The sequence below is a fragment of the Emydura macquarii genome, unplaced genomic scaffold (genome assembly GCF_026122565.2).
Source record: "Emydura macquarii macquarii isolate MOO-44397 ecotype Brisbane River unplaced genomic scaffold, CSIRO-AGI_Emac_v2 contig_2207, whole genome shotgun sequence".
In the NCBI taxonomy this organism is placed as follows: Eukaryota; Metazoa; Chordata; order Testudines; family Chelidae; genus Emydura; species Emydura macquarii.
In genome coordinates, this window is record NW_027132344.1 from 448731 (window position 1) to 462526 (window position 13796).

At 38.9% G+C, this 13796-nt stretch overlaps 1 protein-coding gene across 2 annotated transcripts in view; it reads left to right on the plus strand.

Moving 5' to 3' along the window:
* The window catches only part of CYFIP1 (cytoplasmic FMR1 interacting protein 1), a 110549-nt gene that overhangs the window by 19513 nt on the left and 77240 nt on the right, over positions 1 to 13796 (plus strand). For both annotated transcript variants that reach the window (XM_067559965.1, XM_067559964.1), the window contains exons 2-6: positions 7485 to 7608; positions 8838 to 8927; positions 10088 to 10165; positions 11336 to 11437; positions 13335 to 13516. In XM_067559965.1, the coding sequence (XP_067416066.1) occupies positions 7485 to 7608; positions 8838 to 8927; positions 10088 to 10165; positions 11336 to 11437; positions 13335 to 13516 (576 nt within the window). The remainder of the gene's footprint in view (positions 1 to 7484; positions 7609 to 8837; positions 8928 to 10087; positions 10166 to 11335; positions 11438 to 13334; positions 13517 to 13796) is intronic.

A 13796-nucleotide genomic window follows, 5' to 3' on the forward strand; every position in this document is an offset into this window, starting at 1 on the left:
AACCTGAGGCTGAACTAGAGCATATCGTCAGAAAGACATTCAATCTCAGTTTAAAGATTTCAAATAATGATTCATTCATAGACCTTTTTTTTTTTTTTTTAAATGCCAGAAGGGATGATTATGCAGGTCAGACTAGATGATCGTAACACAAACCAAAGAACCTCATCCAGTAATTTCTCCATCAAGCCCATAACTTCTGTTGGAGTTAGAGTGTATCTTTCTAAAAGATATGCTCTATAAGCTTGATTAAACACTTCAAATGATGGAGAATCCATTACGTCAATAGGTATGTTGCTCCAGTGGTTATTTACCCTCACTTAATCAGTTATGCGTTGTGGCACCACTAAGTTGGGCCTCTTTCTGCTTGGCTTCCCAAGAACTCAGTTTGACTACAGATTTTGTCACTCAGGTATTTTTATTTGACATAGAGCAAAGCTATACTGAGTTGATTAGACTCAAGGGTAATGAGTGGGTTTAGGACGTACCACACATCCAAAGTTACACAGAAAACCTCTTCTTTATATACATTTACACGTTACTTTGCATTTACTGTACGTTACATTACATGTTTTGGGATTGGCTTGGTGACGTTGTAGGAACTAGCCCTTGTACATCATGCTTTGTCCACACACTGTCCATGCACAACTCTTTACCACATCTTACAGTCCAGGTTTGTCTTGTTCATTGTAAATGGTTCCCTGGGTGGTCCTGCTTGTCTTAGCTAGTTACAGACATTTTGTCTCTTAGCCTACTGATCCATTCACTTACCTTAGTTAGTTCAGACTTTCCATTTCTAGCCTGCTGATCCATTTACTTCCCTAATCCTGTCTCCCATGAGGCCTCTCCCATGTCCAATTACGCATGTCAAGCCAGGCCTATGATTTGTACATTGGATTTGTCTAACTTCAGCTTCCAAACATTGGATCTCATTATGCCTTTTTCTGTTAGATTAAAGAGCCATCTGCTGTGAGAAATCTCTCCCCATCTCAATATTTGGAGAGTGTGATCAAGTTGCTTTTTAATCTTCTCTCGAATAAATTGAGCTGGTTTAGTCTGTCGCTATAAGGTTTGGTTGGTTGGTTTGTTTATTCACCTTGGACCGTTCTTATAGCTCTTTTCTGAATATTTTCTGATTTTTCATCATCCTTTTTGAAGTGTGGACCCCACTGGACAGTATATAATAGCTGTCTCATTAATACTTAAAGAGATAATCCCCCCTTATTGAACCTACTTTATATTCCGTTGCATATACATGCAAGGATTGTGTTGTCCCTCTTAGGTACAGCATCACACTTGGAGTTCACTTTTCATTGGTTATCACTGAGTCCTTTTCAGTGTCAGTATATTCCAGAGTACAGTCACTTGTTTCTAGATGTATAAATTGAATTTCTCCACTGACAATTATTTTATTAGATCAGTTAACCAGCTTCTGTCCATTTAATATAGGCTAAGTTGAATTTTTTTTTTAAATATCATTGTCATGCATGACAAAGTCAGATGTCTTATAAAAGTCTCTCAGGTCAGTTACCTTTATTAACCAAATTTATAATCTCATATTTTCCATAAAACCATGTTTATTTGGCATTAATTATTCTCCCATTTTTTAATTCTTTATTGATTGTGTCTCACATCAATCTTTCTGTGACAGGTTAACTTGACACAGGCATCCTGTAGTTTTGTGGATCATTCCATTTTACCCTTTTTAATGATTAATTTACTACTTCCACTTTGAAATTTTCTAACTTGAAATCCAAGACATTGAGTTACACCTCAGTGTGCTCTATTAAAAAAGCCTTCTGATGTCAGATATCTTCTTGTGTTAGGTACTTATAAACCATGATCAAGTTACCTGTTGACCTACTCTTTGGTCTTAGCTATACAGAGATTTAGTGTGTGGCAAGCTGGGGTGTAAATCTAAAGTGTACCAGCCTGCCACACACTAAGTGGGAACATGGATCCTACTGACAGGCACTAAAAATTCCATAGTACACTTTGACATGGTGCATTGCCCTTCCTTATATCAGCAACTGTTATGAAGGCTCAACAAATCAGGAGGACTGTTGCCACATTCTGCTGTCCTCAAGCAAGTACACTGGTGCAGAGATGTCTGGCTGAATATGCAGAGACTCAAACAGTGGTTCTGAGAGGCCTGAATTTCACCCATCTGTCTTATTAAGGTGTTGACTTTGCAATCAGATTACCATTACATTTACATTAAGTGGCCTTCTAAGGGGGAGGAGGACTATCCTTCTCTGTTTTAATAAAATGTATAAAGAATGGCCCCAGTCTTTTCAGTAATATGGACTGCTGTGAGCACATCAGACCTGACCTCTGCTCTGTACATTGACTTTTCGTAGAATAGTGAATCCAGTTCAATGTTTCGGTTCTTATTTTTAAGCTGCTCAATGGTCTGGGCCTAGTGTACGTAATAGATTGCTTAAAACTCCAGGATATAGACTGTCGCATTTCAAGTGCAGACAAGCCCTTTGATTAAGTAACAGTGCAATGGGAAAGCCAAACTTTCCCAAACCCCAAAAATCTCAAATTACCTTTGAGCCCTTCGAAGGCCTTCTCTATACATAATTAAGAAGCAAAAAAGAAAATTGTGACTAGTACCGTTTTCAACCTGCTCTCAAAGTCTATCATGTAGATTCAGAACCTGCCCCCTCCTCCACATGGGGTTTGTTTCATTAACAAAGAAATTAACATTAACAAAGTACAGTACAAGCAGCTACTGCTAAGGTTTCTATATCAGGACTGCTCAGATCACACCCTTGATTCTTTCTCAATGGCGAGCCACTTCCATCTCTGTTATACCTAGGTGGGATAATAAACCACCTGCTTCAGCAAATTGTCAGAGTCCACTTGACCTTCTCTCAGCAGGATCAATGTCCACTATCAAGAGGCGCCTGTTGAAGATGAGTCCAGCTTGAAAAAAAAATCATTTTTAAATTACCTGTAACTTATTCTACTGTTTTTCTTTTTAACATCAAGGTTATGTGCTGGATGTAGTGACAAATATTGGGGTGGAGGGTACAGTGGGGAAGGTATGTTTTTTGTCAAAAGTTGCTGGAGTGAAAAATAGGTTTCCGTTCCACAAATGTAGCTTCCTCTACTACTGCCCAGAGGGAAGAGGGAAAGTGGGAATTTATCCCATTGCTAATAACAATCACATACCCATGTCTTCCTGAATGTCAGTAGCCTCAACTGCTCCTTTGCCTATGCCTCCTTTCTTTTAGTCGGACCAGGCTGTCCTTCCAGACTTTGTAACTTGTTGCATAGGATGCAGGGGCCCCTGATTATGATTTTGTACTAGGGTTGAAATAGTTTTTGCTCACCTACTTGGGCAAGACCAAATCATGTTGTAACATGGTTGGGGTCTTTATACAACGCAATCTCCTTACTCTGTGAGATTTTGTGTAGATGAGCCCTGTATCTGGTGTTTACATGTCATACCCAGATAGTGATGCTCTGTTTGCTTGTTAACTGCTGATGGGAAGGAGGTGTGAATCATTCTTTCACAAAATCTGCAAATTTGTCAAAGCTAAACAGGAAGATGCCTGTTCCTCTTATACATCTTACTCTTACTGAGAGCTAAAGCCAGAGACAGAGTGGTGAACAAAATATTTAATTCATGGTATCATTAAAATTCATTAGGTATCTAGATCAGCAAAGTACTTAGATACCATTTTGTCCTCTTATACAATGGAGCTAGCGCCACCTCCAAAGCAGTTGAACTTATGAAATTGCAGAAGCATGCTACAAACAGGAAAGTAGAAGTAACCCGGCATAGGCTCTCATTGTAGAATCAGGAATGCAGGGCTTGAAAAACATGCTTTCATGTGTTTCTTCAGCAAAACTCTGAAGGGGCAGCAGAAAGCTTTTATTTAACCTTGTATAAGTGGATTTTTTTCTGAAATGTACTTTTAAGTGGATGGAAATATGAAGTGGGGGGAGAGTTTCCTTTGTTTGTGCTTGGGTAGGTTTTTTAAATGAACCCTTGAGAACATCTCATTAAAGTAAATGGTTTAAAATCTTTAGTCTGACGATAGAAAATTGAAGTAAAGAGGAGAGGTTCATGTAGAAATAAACCATTTGTGCTGGAAAGAATGTGACTGTTCTACTTAAACAAACATCCAGAGAATCAAAAGGATTTAAGATTTTTATTTTGTTTTAGAATGCAGGGGCCACAGTTGTCAAAAGCCTGGCCTCTCTTGGTTCACAGCTGTCTGAATGTGGTTTGTGCTAGGAAACTGAACGGTTACTGTCAACTATTTTCTTATGTTACTTTGTTTTTTCCAGCAACTGCTTCCCCTTAAACAGATATAGAAAACAGTTTCTTTTTTAGTATAGACCTGACAAAACAGTTTTTCATGCAGTTTCAGAAAGTATATTTTGAGACTTTATCTATATGTTGCATTACTTATTTGGCACATCCTTGTTCTGTCTTGCTTGAGTAATCGAACTTTTATGGCTGTTCTACTTTGTGATAGTGCTCAATTGAGCCGTGAGACTCTAGGCTTATCTTAGATCTTTAATTCTGTGAATGAACCTAGTGTTGGTGAAATAACTTGTTAGGTATAGGCAGGTATTGTGCAAGTTTCCCAGTTCAGCTCGGCCAGTACACTCGCCTGTTCCAGTCCTACACCTTTTTTTAACAGGCTCTGCAAATTGTACAGTAAGTTTGATGTGAACAAATAGATTGTTTTTAAAACCTGCTAACTTTGGGCCTAAGTTAGGGTTTGAATGTGATTCCCAAGAGGTGGAAGACCCATGTTCTATCTACTGTACCTTTCCAACAGTAGTAGGTATTTAAGGTCTACGTCCACATTTATTCTTGGAGGAATTCTGCGCCACTGTGCATTGCAGAATCTGCACAGAATTAATGTTCCCTGTAGAATTCTATTTTTTTCCTGCAGAATTTGTGATTTCCACCAAAATACTTCCTTTTGGTAGAAAGCACAAATTTCAGCCTTGTGCATGGTGGGGCTCAGGCTGTTAGCCGGGTCCGCGGGAGCCCCAGCCGGGCAACATTTCCTAAATCTTTTTTGTTGCCTATATTGTTACAGACATACTAGCTGACAGATATTTTGAAATAAATTACCAAAATAATTGAAACTGGTGTGATTATATTGTATTCTTTTGGCAAATAAAATATGCAGAATTTTAAAATATTGTGCACAGAATTTTTAACTTTTTTGGCGCAGAATTCCCCCAGAAGTAGCACATATTTGTTTCATTTTTCAGTCTCTCCTCTGATCCTCCTCATTCTTCTACTTCCAAACTAAAGCAGTATGTACGTTGATTGCCAGCCCACTCTCTGTGTTACCGTTTCTATTTATTTCACTCCTTCCTCATTTGTTTCACATCCTTTAAGCTGCCACCACAAAAATCTCACTACATTACTGTCTTTCCTGGCTTCAGATAAAGAAGCGGAGGGTGGGGGGAGGGAAGGGAGAAGAAACCTGACCCAGTCATATGAGAAGTGTTTCACCAGGTGATCGGGAATCTAGTGGATCAAAAGTGTAAAGTTATGGCAATTTTAACCTGGACAGCCCAAGGAAGAGTTTTGTTCAGAATCACTTTTGCATGTTTTTTTCTCCTCATTGAACAGTCAAAAGGTGGCTGGTGAGGGAGAGTCATCTGCATGGTAGCTGCAGAATGCACTACTATTTTACTATGTGTTTGCTTGATTAGTCTGTAATTACCTTTATGGGGAACAAATATTTAATGGTGGACTCTTCAGTCTAGCAGAGAAAGATATAACACAAATCCAGTGGCTGGAAGTTGATGCGAAACAAATTCAGACTAGAAATAAGGTGTAGTTTTTTTTAACAGTGAGGGTAATTAACCATAGAACAATTTACTAAGCATTGTGGTGGCTTCTCCATTCCTGACAATTTTAAAATCAGGATTGGACATTTTTCTAAAAGACATGTTCTAGGAGTTTTTTGGGGGGAAGGTCAGACTAGATGTTCACAATGATCTTTTCTGGCTTTGGAATTTGTGAATCTATATCTTGCTCATTGTACAGCAGCACTTGAGTGTGCATTTGTCCTAAGGAATCACAGTGGAACAAAACCCTGGTTTTGTTAAGGTTTGGTTTGGTTGCTAAGAACACCAGATCAGTCTCAGAAAACAGAAAGCTCAGTTACTCTGTAGTGAAGTGATTATGTCAGCTGAGCTAGTTATTTTCTTTTTAAAGGAAGTGCTTGCTGTGATGAAAATCTCACCATACCTGCTGCTGAGGAAATGTACAGTTATGCAAAGGAAAGTATGGAAGCAGTGTTGTTTAGTGGTTGAAGTGTGAGTCATGAGATTTGGATTCTGTTCCTGACTCTGCCACTTTACTCACTGTGACCTTTGGCAAGTCAATAAACTTAGATGTACATGTTTCTTTTATGTAAATGGGACTAATGGATTTTGGGAAAGGGTTCTGTAATGCTCAGAAGAAGGTGCTATATAAATGCTAAATATTGTTGTTTTATTATTCCAAATATATTTAAGACCTATGGAACACCTGTGTTTTGAGCCTGATGGGTAGTAGCTAACTGATGTCTCTTGTAAGGTGCATTTGTTAATTTTGCCTCTTGAAAGTTGTTCCAACTTAGAGACAATAAAAATACAATGGTTAGAGGAAGGGTCAGTCTTGTCTTTTAAACCAGTGATTTCATGCTGTCTACTAACCCTAATGTGTACAATCTGTTGATCTGGTTTGAAACTTATATACAGAAATATCCAGTTAAACCGACATACTGGCGTGCTCTGTCTTCACTGGGATTTTACACCATAAAATTTCCTGTCATTGCCATCAACAGTTTAGAATCATTTGCAGTAGCAACTGTGAGAGGGCTAGTGTATACACGGCTTCACATGGCCACCAGGTTTAATTCCCATGTCATTAATCCTAATCAGAGCAGCTCTAGATACCATTGTGTTTAAAATGCTAGTGCTGCTGACACCATGTCTACGTTTAATTCTCCCACAATTGCTGAGCTGTTGATTGCAACTGTGGAAATTATGGAAAAGGCCAGAAGGGAGCATCATCAACTGTATTGTAAAATGTTATGCCTTTTCTAGCTACAAGATTCTTCCAAGATTACTATAACTGAAGGAGACCACAGGAAAAAGGATCTCTAGTTTGTTTGCCTTGACAACGCTTTGTTCAATTAGTTTCTCTTTTTCTGCTGTATAGTCAGTCAGTTTTTCCTGTTTGTGTGCATCTGTCACACAGCAATGTGGGGAGGAGGGGGACATTTTAAAAACACAAAAATTGGCAGGAGTATGCAAGGCAGGTGAGAAACCTGAAACTCCTTTTAACTCGTATTGAAACTAACGAGGCTTTAATTTGACACAGTCTCTTCCAGGGTGTTCTCTAGCTAAGTGGTCTTGTGTCAGAGGAGTTGTGCATTTCCCACACCAGAAATAAATTGTTCTCCTGCTCCTCATATTACCTTTTTTTTTTCATAATTTCCCCCTCACAGAGACAAAATGACTGCTCAGGTTACTTTAGAGGACGCCTTGTCCAACGTGGATCTTTTGGAAGAATTACCATTGCCGGATCAGCAACCATGTATCGAACCCCCTCCATCCTCTCTGCTTTACCAGGTAAGGAGTATCTATTATGAGAGTCTCTGATGCTTCTTGGAGGTACCAGCGTCGTGAGGTCCCTCACTACCACCTACACTTAGCAGATGTCAGCTACCGGAGTCCACCAATTATGGCCAACTCAAGCACTCCTGTCCACTCCAGAGCCTCCTCAGGCTCTGCTGTCACTCTGCAGGTTAGCGATAGGCTCACTCCAACCCCTGAACTCTTTGAGTGTCCCCCTGGAATATGCAGCCTATGGCTGACTAGACAGTCACAGAATTTCCAGATCTGCTGTTCCCAAAGGAAAAGTACCCACAGCTTACCAGCTTCTCTTCAGACCACTGCTCTGCTTAACTCACAGCACTTAGATTTGTTTATAGTGAAAACAAATATAAGTTTATTTAACAAAGAACATAGATTTAAGTAATAACTGGCAGGTAGAAGTATTTAAAACAACTAGTTACAAATAAAATCAAATCATAACACACATTCTAGAGCCTCCACTTAATTAACAAGATACTTTCCTGTCTAATAAAGTTGAGTACAACCCAAGTCTTTGTCACAGTGCTTACCAGCCCTGGTTGGCTGTGATTCTCCTTTCATAAGACATGTATTCTTGTTAGCATGTCCTCTAGGGTGAAGGATCCAGGGTGAACATGACTGCCTCCAGCTATACCCCCAAAATCCATTGTCTTCTCTCTCAGACAGGATACCTCCCTGGCTGTTTGATTTGGTTTTGTTTTCCCTGCAGCTTTTCCTCTCTTGTGATTTTGCAATTTTGATTAGCTTGGAGGATCAGTATGCAAATAGATTTACATTGAGTGGCACACCATACACAACCAGATAGGGAGAGAAGTGTCTACTACCTCCTGATTGGGAGGAACCTGTTTATCTCCTTCTGGTGACCAGCTCCAACTTGCAGATTTTAAGAATAATAATTTTCAACGTGTATACATGACTCCTGAAATATTATCCATACGTACATTTTGCAGTGATTATGACCACCAGTGAGCTACTGGTTTTTGGTAAAGACCATACATGTGACACTTTGGTAAATATATGCATATGCTTGATCTAGGGGATCCCTGTAGCCCCTTCTGTGCCCTCTGCCAACTAGCATCAAGAAGTCCCTGGGTCACAGATTCCCATTAATTTCTGGAAGAGCATATGTACTTTTTTTTGTGGAAATACCAACATTTGAAATTTCCCCCCAATGATTACTTGTTTGTTTATTTTTGTTCATGCAGCCCAACTTCAACACAAATTTTGAAGACAGGAATGCATTTGTCACAGGCATTGCAAGATACATTGAACAAGCTACTGTTCACTCGAGTATGGTAAGTAAATGTATACTCCTTTTTTTTTTTTTTTTAAGATTGTGAGAGAAGAGGCATAAATCTTTGACAAAACTTTCTTATAGAGGGATGAATGTACATGGAGAAAATAGGAAACCAAGTTAGGAAGAACACTTCAAACAGACACAACTGTCAGGAATGATCTCTCTCAGAAAAAAATATAGCTTGCTCCTTCTTTTCTAGTGAACCTCAAATAACCTCTTTGCTGGATTAGCCAGTATTATCTAAAAAAGTTTCTGTACCCCAGTTTTCCATAAGGGATTCTATGTTTTTCAGTTTTCCAAGTTAGGCTAGTATTATCAGCAGCCATGCTCTGACTGTAGGGGAATAAATTGATCTTCTGTGCCAGTAACTTTCACTATTCCTCTATCGTATTGGTTAAGACAAACCAAAACCTGAAGGGTTGCTGTATACTCATTTCCCCCTGCCCCTCCCACCATCGTCTTTATAGTATTACTACATCATTCACACTCTCCTCTTGTATTTCATATAAAAATCCATGGACCCTAATCTATTCCCAGTATAGCAGTTCTGTTTTCTGCGGATTTTAATGTCTTACATTTTATGAACCTCAGGCTTAATAGTTGTTTGGTTTTGTCAGTAGCGAATTTTAACCTGTTGGACTTCATATTTCAGTGGATGTAAAGTGTCGTTTAGTATTCTGTTCCATATTCATTGCATTGAATAGTGTTGTAAATAGTCCGTATTCATTCATGGTGGAATATTATTGAAATGATTGACCAAGAACAGATGGATTTTTAGCTTTAGGATTAATTTTTCATGTTCTGTAGCTGAACTAATTGTTTCAGTAGTTTGATTCAGGTTGAGTTGTGCTTAAACACAGAGACCTTTCTTTACTGAAAGAAACAGCATGATCTGACAATGTGCACGTACTTTTTAAGATGATGTACCAGTTAACATTCAGTCCGTGTGACCTGTAATGTGTACTGCCTAGTAAGAGAAAAAGGTTTATTTGGTTGGGGGGGGGGGTGTGTGTGTGTGTGTGTGTGTGTGTGTGTGTGTGTGTGTGTGTGTGTGTGTGTGTGTGTGTGTGTGAGAGAGAGAGAAATAATGGCAGTTCTTAATCTTTTCTGCACTAACACTCCTCCTCATATTGATACTAACTTATTTTTTTATTGTAGAATGAAATGTTGGAAGATGGTCAAGAGTATGCTGTCATGCTGTACACATGGAGAAGCTGCTCAAGAGCCATTCCTCAGGTAAAGGAGCAATTTCAATTGTCACACAGTGCTTGAACTTGCGTCTCAATTTCTTTCCTGATTGTCTGGATACAGAGCTTTATGGATAAACCTTCAGGCTCTACAATGAGCCTTTACTTCTGAACCAGCAAAGCTGAGAATACTGTTGAAGCACAACTTTCAGCTCCTGAGAACTGGATGATTTTTTGGTGAGGGAACTAAGGAAGCATTTCACGTCACTCTGTATTCAGCTCCTTGGCTGTTTTTTAATAGGATAACAATTATGTGCACTGCATGGGCAGTCATGGTAGTAGTGTTAATTTGACACCAAAATTTTCCATTTCATTTAACAGAAAATAAAGGAGATGATAGTGCAAACAAACAGTTGAAGCTTAAATTCAAAGTGGTTCTGATTGGCAGATTGGCATATTGTTAGTTGATGGTGTAAACTAGGCGTTAAACACTGCTCTGGAGAACATCAGATAGGGATGGTCACTTTCTAAATGTTTGATGCATTTCAGATTTTGTGTGTGTGTGTGTGTGTGTGCATGCACAGGCATATTTATATCACACACAGATTGTGCAAGTTCAAAGCTAGGACTTACGTGCTTGAAAACCTAAAGTTTTTGAAAATAGAGTTAAGATGAGTTGGAAAAACAAATGAAATCACAGACCATATTTTGACAGCTCTCTGATTTTAGGGACTTAAAAAAATTTCTGTGCTGATATGTAAGGAAGGAGGGTCTTTTGGTTAAATTACTGGACTGGATGTCAGAAGATATGGTTCAGTTCTCCACTCGGTCACGGTCTTATTTTGTGACCGTGGGAAAGTAACTTAATGTCTCTGTGCCTTGATCCCCTAGCTATAAAATGGGGAAAATACTGCCCTACTTCACAGAATTGTAGGCTAAATTCATTATTAGCTGAGACACATAAATACTACAGTGATGGGTGCCTTATAAGAACCCAGGTATGTAGGTATTTCTGTCTGGGTCTTTTGTTTTTATTTTTTGTTTTTAAAGTCCCCGAAAAGCGTGGTTGAGATGGTAAAAACAACAGTTTAGCCTTAACTTTGGATAAACAGCACTATATTACATTTTTTGGTTCAATTTGCTATTCTTGATCTGAGTGCCTGCTAAAGATTTATCTGGGATAACTTTTCAGTATAACTATCTCTTTGTTTGTCTTCAGGTTAAATGTAATGAACAGCCTAACCGAGTAGAAATTTATGAAAAAACTGTGGAAGTTCTGGAGCCAGAGGTCACAAAACTGATGAATTTTATGTACTTTCAGGTAAAAAAAAGTTAACCTCTATTAACTAGCTATTGTTTTTTGTTTTGTTTTTTTCTTATGTCCTGTGGTGTTGTGTGCTCTGCTTTAGCTGACTTGGCTCAAAGACTGTATTACTGTAATCAAACATGGTAAAGATTTTACAGAGAGAGACCATTGTCCTCATGTGTCAATTAAACTTAGCTTGTCTTCTACATGCAGTCATATTTGTGCGCTTGATTTGTTGCTTGTGCTCAGTTTCTTGTTGCCCACACAGTTATTGCAAAGTTTAAAATTTCTTTCTCTTTCATTCTCCATATTTATGCATGTTTACTTGCCCGTTTTTCCTTGAAACAACTGCTACATCCTTTCTAAGCTGTAGAGTGAACCAGTTTTCTTCTTGCCCAAACACCTCTGATTCTATTCTGTAAACACTTAAGTAACCTTACTTGTGTGAACATTCCTATTGGAATCAGTGGGGCTATTTGCCTGAATAAAGTTACGTATATGTGTATTTATAGGACTGGGGCTATGTTCGCTGCTCCTTTGGACACTATGCATGCTTAATATGTTTTATCTTGTTAGTAACATGTGGATGCACAAGATGTTTCCTTCACGTCAATTAATGATGTATAGGTGAATGCTAGCTGGGATATTTTTGTAAATTTTTATTATTTATATGAAGCATTTAGAGATGAAGAAGATTTATCAATTCATCTAGTCCATACCCTTCTCTAAGGACCATTGCAGGATTACTCCCGATAGTATTTTGTGTTTTATTGCATTTTGTCTAGCTAGTTGTGTGTAAACTACTTCCTTTCAGACACTAATTCACAGTCTTAATAGACACATTTTACTATTAGATTCCAAGAAATGTTTTTCCAAGTATTTCCTTTGTGCAACTTTAAACCCTTCCTACTAATTATATCTCCTTGGGTTGTCCTCACTGATTCCTCCCTCTCTTTGATCTTTAAGTTACTCAAAGCTATGTATATTTTAAACTTTCATCATCAGTCAAGTCAGTGGAAGGGAAGGGAGGAGGTGTTTGATCAGCCTTGCTCTCCTTACTTCCCTCCCATAACCTGGACTTGTGTGGTCGTTTGTGAGGAGAGAAGCAAATCAGGGAAGCAGCTCCACTGACAGGACTGGGGTAGAACTTAATGGAGTGCCTCTTGTGCTCCCTCTCTTGAATCCTTGAATCTCTCACTGCTCAGCAGAGGAGCACTTAGTGGTAGTCTACTACCCTCTTTCCTTCCACCCTGGCCTGTCATCTCATATGGTGGGATCTGTTTGCTCCTGGGCAGCTTAGTGGGGAGCAGCTGCAGCTCAGAGAGGAGGCAGGTACAGGGGGAGAAGGTTAGGAGTGAGTGGAAAGGCAGCATTCCCACTACTGGCCAATGCAAATGGGTCTGGTCAAATCCAAACCGTGTTGTTCCATTCAAGGAAATTAAGGTGCTCTGCAAATCTTGGAGAATATCCTTTCTATACTGTCAATAGTCTTCCTCATTAAAGAATTTGAAACTACTGCAATATAATTTAAAATCATGTAAAAAAAAACCTCCAAAAACTAAACATTTTGATCCCAGCCACTGCGCTTCATGCTCCAGCAAAACTCTATGATGGGTGCAGCATCACCTGCACTTAGCATACTGGGGCGCTGTACACATGGGGAGCTGGAGAGGTCATGCTGAATGCTCGTCTTACCCTTACATCTTCTGAAGTGTTAATGGAGTTGTCTCACTCCTATTTCCACATGATTTTTAAGTGAACTTTGGAATTGGATGATGAGTCACGTTGGGGAATTTTCCTGTTAAAGAACTTTACGGGGGGGAGAGGGGATCACCTAAGTATTGCAGTGAAAGTAAATACCTTGAAACTATTTCTTTACTGACCTATTGATTTCCCCTCTTTCCTCCATTAGAGAAATGCGATTGAACGATTCTGTGGGGAGGTGAAGCGTTTATGCCATGCAGAGAGGAGGAAGGACTTTGTGTCTGAAGCGTATCTGATCACTTTGGGCAAGTTCATCAATATGTTTGCAGTTTTAGATGAGCTGAAAAATATGAAGTGCAGTGTGAAGAATGACCACTCTGCCTACAAGCGGTGAGATGATGTTATAAGAAAAATGCATTTGTCGAGCTCACTGTTACTGAAATACAGGAACCCACACAAGATGGCAGTAGTAGCTTTTTTTTTTTTTTTTTTAAATACAAAGCCTATATTATTTAAACACAATCACATCTACATTTTAAAAAAAGACAGTGAAACTAAAGGTGAACTGACCGAAGTTAAAACTATGTGAGCAAATCCATTTTCCTTCTGCTCCTTCACCAGTAATAAAAAAGATTTCCAGGTGCAGAATCTGTCAGCCTGTCTTTCATTA